The sequence below is a fragment of the Lutjanus erythropterus genome, chromosome 3 (genome assembly GCF_056507025.1).
Source record: "Lutjanus erythropterus isolate fLutEry1 chromosome 3, fLutEry1.hap2, whole genome shotgun sequence".
Lineage (NCBI taxonomy): Eukaryota > Metazoa > Chordata > Actinopteri > Lutjaniformes > Lutjanidae > Lutjanus > Lutjanus erythropterus.
Genome location: NC_139319.1, coordinates 6,006,201 through 6,019,283, shown reverse-complemented (window position 1 = coordinate 6,019,283; position 13,083 = coordinate 6,006,201). Strand labels below are relative to the sequence as shown.

Genomic DNA, 13,083 nt, shown 5'->3' with positions numbered 1-13,083 from the left:
CGTGTCCGTCTCGTCCGCTTCTTCCCAAGCAAGATATTGCTGGCCTTTGAGAAGGCCTACGGGATTATTTTTGGTCCCGCCCACTGCAAATAAAAATTAATCCACCCGTCACTTTCCAAACAAACACGCAGTGATGAAGTGAGCCAGCACTAACCTTCCTCTGCCTAGAGACAACAACAAAAAATCTGATTGGATGACTATTTTGCTGTTTTCAGGACAGTAACCCTAATCAGCGTTAGTTGATTTTGGAGTAACTTCCATGATTTTACGGATTTATGTAAAAAAAACAGATGGACGCAACACTGAAACTGATAAGGCAATACAGCAAAGGGTGTTTTATTACACAAGACATTTTCTAACAGAAATGTTTATTTCATTTATCAAATCTCTTTATAAAACTGTATGTCAGTCTGAAAAACATTAATTTTCCTCTAAAACTGTCTGATAGAAAATCCAGGTTTATGTCCCCTTTATTCCAAAAAACATGAAAGTAAATACACAGACTGGGTTAAACTGAGTGTGTCTTTCTCTTTGATGTTGTGCTTTCAGTTTCTCTGTTTGTAAGACACCAATAAATAATTCAACTTCTCACCAACTGCTCTTTTACTAAATCTAGTGATAGTGTGCAACTCTCAAACAGCACCTCTCCTCATATTCTGATTCGGTAACACGGTGTGGTGACATCACTACCTGTTGACCAATCATTGCCAGATGCGACTTGACTGCGTGTCCCGTGTGTCTGTTCGACAGATCCAACTGGCGGAGGTGGAGCAGGCGTCTCTGATGTCAGAGCAGTTGTCAGACAAGTCGTCGTCGCTGGCGCTGCCTGATGACCTCAGCCTGGACGAACACAGCAGTTACCAGCTGCTGGTCAGAGACAGCCAGGTACTCACACACGCACACACACGCACACACACACACGCACAAACACACATGCACACACACACACACACACGCACACACACACTCACAGAGCATCACAAGCATCATTTCCATTATTTTGTATTTGAGTTCGGATAAATTTTGCTAAATGTCCAAAACAAAAATCCTGTATCTTAACAGGGAACTCAGGATGAAGATGAATCTTTTCAAAATAAAAGCCCCCCAAAGAGTTAATTCATCAATTTAACAAGAAGCTCAGGAAGAGGCCCAAGCAACCCCGATGGCCACTGAATGTTAACAGGAAACTAGGGGTAGACCTAGTTTTTCAAAATTAAAAACCCCAAGGTCACAGTATGTTAATGGGACACCAAGGATGGACCTAATCTTCAAAATAAAAGTACCAGATAGTAACTGTGTCTTAACTGGAAACTTTAGATGAGGTTGTTTCGAAAATAAAATCCTAAAAAAGTAACTGTATTTTATAGACTAGTGAGTTTTAGATCTGATATGATCGACTTAGTTTTTCAAAATGTAACTGTAACTGGACAGGAAACTCATGTTGATGCTTTTTTTTTTCAAAATAAAAGCCCATTATGGCTTCTGTATGTTAACAGGAAAATTGGAATGGACCTAGTCATCAAAATAAAAGCCCCGGAAAGTAACTTTATTTTAAAGTAAGAGTTTCAGATCTGATACAAATACAAAATGTTGTTGTTAAACCAGTTTCTGTTTGTGATGTCGTCACAGTGACATAGCTCGCTACTCTCATTGAGCCATTTTTAATGTCGACCATCTGCCTCTCTCTCTCACAGACACACATAGCATGTGCCTTATGAACATCAGTGACACGGCTACTGCTATTAATACTTACTTAGTATTGGTAACATTAGTATCAGGATATGAAGCAAATCATCAGACACCCTCAAAATTTTAGCATTCTGTATTTGAGCTTGGATTTTGCTATATAGCAAAAAGAATATGAGCATCCCTGTCTACATACTTTTAATCTGGGACTGTGTTTCATTGTTTGGACTAGATCCCTTAGTCCCAGTGAAAGGGAATCTTAACGTGACACCATATAATAATATTAAAGACAATTTTGTGTTCCCAACCTTCTGGGAAAGAGTTCAGTTTGGGGAAAGCCGTTTTCTGTTTCAGCGTGGCAGTTACCTTGTGGACACAGTCAGGTCCATTAAAATGGTTTTCTCAGTTCAGTGGGGGAAAAACCTGACAGGCCTGCACAGAGCACTGACCTCATCCCCACCTAACACCTTTGGGATTAACTGGAACACCGACTGTGAGACTCACCTTATCTCCCTCTTATGTTTTTGTGGCTGTATGGGAGCAAATCCTCACAGCCAGGAAACCCTGAAACCAGCAGATTATAGGCTGTTGCACAGTAGCAGCATATTAAGACCTATATACTTCTTGGCATACAGCGTATGTACAAGGAAGCAAACTGTATGTATATGCAGGCCTGCATTTACTTTACTGAAAGTTATTTCAGTATTTCTAAACAGTTTTGTTTAAACCAGCCAGGCATTAAAGGCACTTTTATAAGATTAAACACTGAAATGTAACACTTGCTGTAGTAATCACTTCGACGCACACACAGGTGCATGTCTTCGGGGCTGTGGGGAGTCACAGGTCATGTCATCACACCTCTTCCATCTTGTTAATCATCATTAATTACTATTTACATGCTTTACTGCCTGATTAAAACACCTGCCTCCCCCCCTTGCTCTTGATATGGGCATGCTGGGATGTGTGCGAGCGTGTACGAGTGTGTGTGTGTGTCTCTCCATCTTCCCGGCAACACTTCACTCTCAGCTCACAGTGGTTCCACCTGGCCTGTTTCATCACTGCGTTATTGAAGGCCAGTTCATTTGATCCGGTTTACAAGCAACAACAACAGCCGAGCAATTTGAAGCTTTGAAGCCCGCTGTTACTTTCTTTTTACCACATCCACTTTTAATCAGACTTGTATAGATGGATAAAGGAAGGGACATGAAAAGGAAGCGTTTCTGAAATTGGAAACAAAGTGTACTCAGATTTCCATTATGACAAGGGGAAATGAAAGGCTTCAGTTTGATATCGTTTCTGCGCAAGCGAACATCAGCGCACCTGGATATCATGCTTATTCTCTCCGCATCTCTTTGTGTCGCTTTCACTCGTTCCCTCTTTATCTTCGAATTTCTCTCTTCCTTTTTCCCATCGTGCATCTCGCTCGCAGAGGGGCAGCAGTGACTCCCATAGCTCGGGGGAGTTGCCCACCCAGGGAAGCTACAGGGGGCTTCGTCCCTCCACCTCAGGAAGCGAAGAGGGGGTCCAGGAGCTGTTCGAGGTGGGCATCCATCCTCAGTTGAATTCTCCCTCTCCGGAGCAGCCAAGCCCGTCACATTGCACAGGTACACGATAACAGTGCAGCCTCTCATTCAGTCAACACTGTCATCCAGAGCGAACGAACCTGTGGCAGGTCCTGAAGTCAACACACTCTACACCTGAAAAGCAAAATTGATTTTCATTGTACTCCAAAACAACCTGCTTTGATTTGACACTGCTTTGTACGCCCAGTCATTCAGTTCTCCATAACAGTTTTCGTGGCAGACAACAGACATAGTTTTATCGAAGATGTTTGAAACAACGACCAATGTTCTTCTTTTGAGAAAAGCATATTTGAAAAAGCATAAGCAGATGCAGTAAAGTTATCGTCCAGTGGATGAATGATTGTTTGACACTGACTGGTTACCTTTACTATTATTTTTAGTCATCTTCTTTCTCAGTTGCATTAATAAATTCACTCAAATTGCCTCAGGAAACAGAAAGGATAAATTTCTATTGAATGTGTTAACAAATTATTTTGCACCTAAAATATTCTTGGAAACAGGTTTTGTTTTATTTGGTTTGGTTTATTGACAATATTATAATATATTTTGGCGAAAAAAACGTCAGACACATCTTGGACCAATTTCCATTCTTGTCCCTGATGTTTACACAGTCACCAGCTTTAATCAAAATAACAGACATCCAATCTCATCCAATCTGACATTAAAGTATATTAGAGAATAAAAGTCAGTTGGTACAAACAGTTGATAAAATCTTCTGAAATGGCAGACACAGTGTCATAGATCGGCATTTTTGTGAGCGAATCCTTGATTTGTTTGTTTTTTTCATGCAAACTCTCAAGGGCGCCTATCCATGCAGTTTTAGGTTGTTCGGCTGATGGTTGGCAGCGCCACTACTTGTTGGTAGTAGCAGGCCAAGAAACAACGAACAAAAGTGAAAGTTTATTGTGAATTGCCGACCCATGTTTCCCTCAGTAAATTATGACGGGAGCAAAGGAGGAAGTCAGGTGACGTAGTATTAAGAGTGAAAGAGTCCAGATGAGGAGGTTGAGGTGGATTGATGGGTCAAACACACCCAGACTTTCACCCAGGAGGATGCTGTTTGTAATGCAAAGTAACTTTTGTAACTAACACACGCATTTTAACCCAACCCATACCCATTTTCTGAACCAAGTGGTTTTGTTGCCTTAACCTAACCAAACTGTGCTCTCAAACACTCATATAAGTTATTTTGGGAGTCATTCGCAGATGAAATGCTCTGTAATTTATGTATGAGGATGTGTTGGGCAAATATGGACGTAAATATCGTAATCAGCTTTGCAAATGTTTTTCTGGGGAAAGAAACATTCAAGACAATGCAGTTTGGTGAGAAACTTAATATAAACATAATTTTTTTGCAAGAAATCTCCTCAAGGTTGGTTTATTATAACAAAACTATAATACTTTTTAAACGCAATAATATGCAGTCAAAGCCAACACACTTAAAACAGTGTTTCCTAATTCTGGTCCTCAGGTCCCACTGTCCTGTATGTTTTAGATGTTTCCGTGTTCCAACACACCCGATTCAAATGATCAGCGTGACATCGAGCCTCTGCAGAAGCCTGATAACCACCTCATTGTTTGAATCAGGTGTGTTGGAGCAGGGATACATCTAAAACATGCAGGGCAGTGGTCCTTGAGGATCAGGACTGGGGAAATATTGGATATCAATAAAGTACTTCCTTCAATACCTTTTTGCAAAGACTGGGTTATTTCAATTGATACCTTAAAGGTATTGAGTATGAATACCCAATACCATGTTGGTGTTTTACTTTATGACTTACATAATTACAAGCTTTTGCCCTACAATGTAGATTCCCATTATGTAATTTCAATAATGAAAATGTAAAGTAGAATCTGAATATTTTTCCATAAGAAAAACCTGCTTTTTGCAGATAGTTCTTAACAGCAACAGCAGCAAAATGGTTCAACTGAATCTTCCACATCACACAATCATATAAAAATAATCTCTTCCAGGGTTACCTTTCATCATCGTTCCTTATTATCCTTATCAGTGTTTTTTATGACCCTCACTGGTATTTAACCACCGCGATTTCATTAAGCCTCGACTTTGACGTGACATTGATAGTATCGTTTAAATAAGACGAGGCTTTTTCTGAACGTCTCTGGAGCAGACAGAGAACGTACAAGGACGTGTCTCATATTCTACACAGCTGATTGACTTGCACTGCAATTAAATGGCTGATAGATGAGGCCGCAGGTGACACAAACACAGAGATGTTGATGAATGACATGTTATGGTATGCTGATGGCTCACCGCCCCCCCCCCCATAACATGACCGTCATCACTGGAACAGATGGTGCGGTACATGGCAAAGTCACTTCAACAGCATGTAATATCACAGACTGTTGAAGACATGATGTCACTGAAGATATGAAGGAGTTGTTTACACTTCATCTCAAAAACCCATGTGAAGGATTAAACTATTATTTGATCATTTAAAATACAAATGCTCTCAGTTTGGGGATGAAATATGTGCTCTAAAACTCACCTTTTACGTCTTTAAAATATGCAAAATTTTAAGATCTCAAAAGTCCACACCTCGATTTTTTGTTTTGTTTTTTTTTTCCTTAAAGTTGTCTTAGTTTACATGAGATCAATGAAAACAAGTCACTTTTTCAAAATTTTTTTGGGGCAAAACTATTAAACTGATGAAATATTGTACAGGTAAATATATATATGCATTTTCTATGACTCTGTACAGCTTTGCATCAAAAATCTGTATGAAATGTTTTCTTTTCCAAGTTTAGTTATTGCTCTATAATATTTCTGCAATTTATTCATATAGGGATATTTTAAACACCTTCGCTACAGGATTTAGTTTGTCTCAGAGGAACAGTTGAAAGCAATGTTTGGTTGCTGCATCTGCGTGGCTGTGAAGGCCTTTTACTGTATATTGTGTGAATTTATAAATTCAACAAAGAGAAGAGTCCTTCTTGCTTTCAGGAGATCGCCATCTTGTTTTCTAGTGCGCATGTGTGGAACGTACCTGCGTACTCAGACCCCTGATTGTAGTACGTATAGTATCTTTGTAGTATTAGTCACAGAGACCCAACAGTTCCCACCATGAGCAAGCACTTGGCAGCAGTGGTGAGGAAAAACCCACTTTTTTGTTGTTTTGTTTTTGTTATGTGAAAAATCTGAACATGAGAACTGACATCGCTGTATTAAACAATAACCCTCTCTTTTCAGATGGAGATGGAGGGAGCTGCAGCGGAGGCGGTGGCGGGTCTTCACCCGTCCCCCACCTGCCAGCGGACTTCTTCCACCCAGCTGCCGCGGCTCACCCAGGCAGTCCCGGGAACGGTGTTAGCCCAGGAGACAGAGGGCCGTCCAGGTTGGCTTCCCCGGCCTCCTGGGCCTCCCTCCGCTCACCCGGAGCGAACAGCAGGCCCCTGAGCTCTCAGGTATTATGGACAGATGAATGGATTAATGTGTGTCTAGATGGATGGACGAATGGATGGACGGATAGATGAGTAAGGACCTGACACCAGCCTCCCTCTGCAACACATCAGAGACATGATGGAACCATGTACATAGATGATTCCTATGAGAACGTTCAGTGAACCGAAGTTGTAATGCATCAGAAACACTTCAGGCAGTCAGATGGCATTTGCTAAATGAGGTATAAGAATGAACATGTGAATCCAGATCTCTAACTCTTAGAAATAAGGGTTCCAAAAAGGTTCCTCCTGAAGGGCTGAGGTCCAGAACCATTAACCTACAAAGAACCTTTTTTTGAAGAAAGGATTTGTCAAGAGTTCTTTGTAAGGGTTCCATTAAGGACCCTTTTCATCCAAAGAACTAATTTTGGGAGGAAGAGTTCTCTTTCATCAAGGTTTTAGGTACGATAATATAAAAGGGTTCTCGGGGGAACCCCCTGGGTGGGTTTTAGATAAAGCCCTTATAATAAAAAAAGGCTCTCTTTAGAGTCCTCACTGAATATGTTCTAGATAGAAACCCCTGGAACAGGAAAAGGTTCTCGGTAGAAACCCCTGAGTGTGTTCTAGATAAAATCCCTTGGTATATGAAAAGGTTCTCAGTAGAACCCCAAGTGTGTTCTAGATAAAACCCATGGAATGTAAAAAGGTTCTCGGTAGAACCCCCTGAGTTTGTTCTAGATAAAACCCATTGGAATATTAAAAAGTTCTCGGTAGAACCCCCTGAGTGTGTTCTAGATAAAACCCTTGGAATATAAAACGGTTCTCTGTAAAACCCCTTGAGTGGTCTCTAAACAAAACCCTTGTAATATAAAAAGGTTCTCTATATAACCCCCTGAGTGTGTTCTTGATGAAATACTGAAAATATAAAAAAACGTTCTCAGTAGAACCCTCTGGAGGGGTTCATGATAAAACCCATCCGGATGGGTTCTTGTTGGCACCTTCAAAAGGTGGATGGAGCCCTCAGATAGGATTCTAGGTGGAACCTTTACACCATAGAAGGGTTCTCTGCAGAATCTTTCATAGGGTGTGGGTATAACCCTTAACATGGGGTTCGAAGAACTCTCTAAAAGTGGTCCAAGTCAAACCTTTATAAAAGGTTTTAGAATTAATCAAAAATAGTTCTCCTGTTAGGACAAGCCAAAGAACACTTTATGGTTGTAGGTAGGATCTTTATTTCTAAGGGTGTGCTGTAACATGTATTAATACATGGGTACACATGAATCTGTCTGTGACTGAACTGTGACGTCATTTTTGATTAGAGATCCACACTTGACGGAGGAGTGTTTATCATTCAGGAACTAAAGAAGACTTCAGAATGACTTCAGCGGCCAACCAGAACTGAGAAAACACAAAATCTTATAATACCAGTTTGAGAACATTCGTATGACACCTTCCCCCCTCCATTGATGTCCTGCTGTAGTGTGAAACTCCAGCGACATTGTTTAGTTATAATTAAAACTAGGATCTCTTTCCTATTGTATCTGACACCTCTCCTCCGTTGGCTCCCGCATGAAACAAACAAGAGTGAAAAAGGTCCTTATTTTAGTTCTCGTTCTGCGTAACCATGGAGACAGATTTTTTCTTTCTTTCTCCTCTACCTGTTTGGTTTGTTTAGCTCGTGTCTGAGTGCCTCTGTGATCCTCAGCTGCTACAGTAATGCTCTGCGGCACACAGCTAATTAGCCTGGCCAGCCCTGAGCCTGATACCGACTCCATGCGCGCGCTGTTGTTCTTGGCTTGCGTTGTTCCTGCTGTCTTCCATCCCCTTTTTCTTCTGTTTCCTTCATCTCTTAACGTCTTTCTTTGGTGTTCTTCTCTCTCCACGCCTCTTCCCTCTGTCCTCTATCTTTTGGTTCTGTTTTTCTGCCAATCCCTCAATTTCTCCTTTTTCATAATCTCCCTGTGGTGTTGTATACTGTGAGCGTGGCAGTAACAGTGCCAGGATTAGGAATAATGACTAACTCCCTCCCGCCTATGTAACATTTTCAATTAAACAAATGCTATGACACATTGGGTGGGTTGCACCAATCAGGATGAACTTTTCCAGTTCTGTTATACAAATACTTTAAGGCTACTTTATCTCTTTTTAATTTTAAGCTGTCGACGTGCTTCTCAACAACGACTGCAGTGACAAGCTGAGCAAAATGGATATTGTCTCTGGAAAATAAGGAAAAGACTCAGCCCAGTTGAGTTTTATTAAATTCATATTTAAAGCCACAACATATTCAGAAAATAGAACTGAAATATACACAAAACTCAACAGAAAAGTTGGACCTGCTATTAAACATGTGAGCTGGATTTGAGCCTCAACAATGAACTATTTCACCAAACTGTAGTTGTCAAAAGTCTCCTGTCATTGGTTAGATTCTCTAATTCTAATTTCATGAGAATTTCATGGTTGGTTAATTTTTATATAACCTACCCCTTTAAATTATGTAACAGCTTAAAGTTATGCATAATTAAGGCCATGTCGGCTTTGAGTGATAGGTACCGTCACAGATGGCTGGTCACTAGGTAGCTGCTTCATTCAGTTTCCTCAGCTCCACCCATGCTGCACCTCTGTACCCCTGTTTGGATTAGCCGAGTCAGGCATTGCCAAGATGGCAACAGCCAAAGCCACCACACTGAGCTTAACAATGGCTCTTTAGAAACTTATACGTGATGTCATGGATGCGCTTTCCACTATCTATTATACAAACTCTGGCCAAAATATGTGAAAACACCTGTTTGGGTGTTACAGGTGCACAGAGACTTAATGTTTTCTAACTGTATCTGTATCTGTTCAACCAACAAAATGATCTGACTGATGTTTTAATATTTCATTTCATGTGTATTTAATATTCATTGGAAATGCATTTTATGTGCCTTTAAAGCATGAAAATTGATTAAACATTGTCATATAATTAATTATGAAATATATTTCCACATCACCATACTGTACTTTCTATCCCTCATTTTTTGTTGAAATGTTTAACCAAAGTAAACTTTAGGAACAGAACTTTTCTGAATAATATATTTGTATTCAGGTGCATCCCTAGTGGGTGTACAAAGCTCAGTTAAAATCATTTGTCATGCTTTATTTTATGAGGGTTTAATTTAAATATACAACTTCTGTTAGTTATTTAACTGAATTTGACTAATCAGGATTTTATTTTAAGTGAAAAGATGAGACTAACAAAGTTTAAATAAATTATGATTAATACTAATCTTAGTTAAAATTTCTTGTTGGTGCAATCCACCCATAATCTTGTTGGCTTTCAGAGACTAATTGCCTCTTTTCCTGTTTTTTATATCACCTCCCTCCTCTGTCTGCAGCACCCGTCCCACAGTGACTCCTCCTTGGCCACAGGCAGTTCAGAGGGCAGCCTGCAGACCACGCTAGAGGAAGGGCTCAGCTTCAGCGTCTCCCCACCTCGAGATCTGGATCTCCCCATGCCTCTTCTCTGCCCCCTCCCCAGCCACCCCTTACACCCCCAGGGACCAGCCCGCGGAGACCAGGACCACCCTTTACTAAAGAGGCGCAGTACTACTTTTAACCTCCAAGCCACCAGGGGGCACCAGAGGAGCCAGAGCAGCTGTGGCGGCGGCAGCACCAGCCCCGGCTGCCCCCGACAGGACTCCATGGACCCTTCGGATGAGGACGTGGGCACGGGGGCGGGCGGGGACGGCTGCCGCCAGAGCCTGAATAGCGAACACTTGTCGGAAACACTGAACAGCCTCTCGCTGACATCGCTGCTCACCCCGGGCTCTCTGGCACCCCAGCTGGTGAAGAAATGTAACAGCACAGGCTCACTGGACCGAACCAATCTATCTGCGCGGAGCAAAGATGGACGCCACTTGCACGGCACGGATGCTCATGGTTACTTGTCCAACCCCTGGACGGATGGAAGGGCGAGAGTGGAGGAGGACAGTGATATCACAGGCTTCAGCATGAAAAGCAGCGGCCGGCCCACAGACACAAGCTCCAGGAAAAATAGATGAAACACTAGTTGCCTCTCTGTAGTGGAACTCTTTCATATTTGCATTTGTGGACCTGGGACAGAACAGGGAGAGACTTTTAATACAGTACATGTCCTGTGAACCCGACTCTCTCTCGTCTTTGAATCGTCTGTTCTCTCTCTTTCCTCCTCGGATCTGGCTGCTCGGGATCAGTCACTTCTCAAAAGATTACAGTTGCTTCTGAGTTTTGACATCCTTTCCTTTCCACAGGACATGTGGTCGCTTCTTGAAAGGACTTCATGACAAGGGGCTTAGCCTTTTAGCGTAACCAGGATTCAGCCTTGAAAGATGTGGCAGTCCTGGGCTTTACATTTGAGCTATCTTGAAATGCAGAGTATTAGGAAATCTGTTAGAGAGACAGGCTGGAAAATTACAATGACTGATGAACTTTATAAAAAGAAATTCAATTTCAAACACAGAACTTGCTTGACCCGACGTGCCCTCAACCTTTGTGCAAAAACAGTGTCGTCAACATTGCACAGATGGCAAACTCTGAAGCTTCTTTTGAGGAAGAACTGAACTTTGTACAGTTTTTTTTTTTTTTTTTTTTGTAATATCCATCACTAACAGTAGCATCGACCAACCTTTTTTCCTCCTTAGCAGATTTGTTGGGTAACAGAAAATTGAAAGGTTGTATATTTTCTGTGTTCTTTTTCAGCTTCAATGTATTGAAGTTGTGTGAATGTAGACCCGTTTGTCTCCGTTCGTGAGGGAGAGGGAGACCAAGACAAGCAAGGAGCTTGGGTAGTCTGAAAATTGACAAGAGCCTCTTTGAATAGAAGAATGGATATATGATTGCTGCTGAGAATACATGTGGGTTGTTCGAGGAAGCATTTGCTGCTCTCAGAGTGGACTCTTTGTGCTTTCTGCAGTACAAACCCATGAAAGGGCTAAAATGTATTGAGTGCAGACCTGGGCCAAATTTGCAAATAATGTTTTGCTACCTACCTAAACAAACTGTTTAAAAGTGTCTTTAAGGTACATCCATTACGTTCAAAGACTTTTCTGACCCTAATAACATGTATGTGTAAGGCAGATGTGTCACTGAAATGAACACTGACTTGTAAAACTGTATGTCGGGATGCTCAGAAAATATTTATAATGTCCCTAAAAACTATACTGAACAGATTTAAATAATTTGAAATTGGGTCATACCCAACACATCTAAGGACTCTCTCAGTCCCTGCACCCTTTACTTAGATGTTAAATGTATCATGGTGATTCCTACAGAGCAAATATATGCTTTGCAAGGCAGTAGCTAAAGAAATGATTATAAAAACATTTCATAATATGTATATTAAAGGCTTAAAAAAGGAAGAGGACCGTTTGACGTCATCTGGTTTGCACACTGTTCTCCAAGTTCTCCCTCTGTACAACACGTATGTGGTAAAGTTAAGTTGCTCAGATATGCTACTAAAATATTTTGTCAAGGAAATGTCTGTCAACATGCTAACATGTCCAGTGATTAGCCCTGCTGCAAGACACTATTTTAGCCTGGATAACAGCATGGCTGTAAGGATGGCACTAAATGTGTCGACATGTGCGCCACTTTGATCCAGACTGAATATCTCAATAACTATTGCATGGTTTGCGATTAAGCTTTTAGCAGATTTTTGCAGTGTCCACATGATAAGCCCTGCTAACTTTGGTGATCCCCTGAAATTTCCTGTAGCACCACCAGCAGGTTAAAGTTTTCACTACTGAAATATCTCAACATATACCGCATGCATTGGCACAAAACTTTGCACAGATATTCATGTTTCTCTTGACATGAATTGCAATAACTTTCGTGTCCCCAGATAATGATACTTTTAAAAGTAACTTGTTATATTACATGAATACTGCCATTAAAAAGTACAATAATGTTACAGCATTACTCACTTAGAAAAGTAACTTGTTAGAGTACATTTTGCATTACCAAAAATAAAAACCCCTTGCAATAACTTGCGCATGCGATTTCAGGTCCACATGATGTAAAGTTCATCGTCGGAGGGAGTACATGTAGGCTCTGTGCGGACATCTGCATACTGTTGCCACCACAATACACTTAATCGAAAGTGATTACAATACAGCTAAATCCACTGTTGCAAACCAACAGTGGCTAATGTTAGCCTGTTAGCTTGCATTTTTAACAAAGTAGGCTCTTGGTTAGTTACAGCAGTCTTGGCTTATAGCCACCTCTTCAGTTCAAGAAGTTCCGATGCCAGTTTGAAATAACAAGAGAAGACATGCACTGCTGGAGTCTGGAGAAAACAGGGCGAACTGAATGACATCAAACTGCCTTTATAGCCCTCTGCCATTGTTAAATTCACCCAGAATACACTTTATCGGCTGATAATACACTTGAGGTTGCC

The 13,083-nt window shown here is 41.1% G+C and overlaps 1 protein-coding gene across 1 annotated transcript in view; it reads left to right on the top strand.

Annotated features, from left to right (window-relative positions):
• LOC146329520 (voltage-dependent T-type calcium channel subunit alpha-1I-like) overlaps positions 1–12,249 on the top strand; it is an 89,178-nt gene extending 76,929 nt beyond the window's left edge. The window contains exons 17-20 of the mRNA XM_084714437.1: positions 751–885; positions 3,116–3,290; positions 6,481–6,695; positions 10,046–12,249. Of these exons, the coding sequence (XP_084570563.1) occupies positions 751–885; positions 3,116–3,290; positions 6,481–6,695; positions 10,046–10,711 (1,191 nt within the window). The 3' untranslated portion in view covers positions 10,712–12,249. The remainder of the gene's footprint in view (positions 1–750; positions 886–3,115; positions 3,291–6,480; positions 6,696–10,045) is intronic.
• The last annotated feature ends 834 nt before the right edge of the window (positions 12,250–13,083 follow it).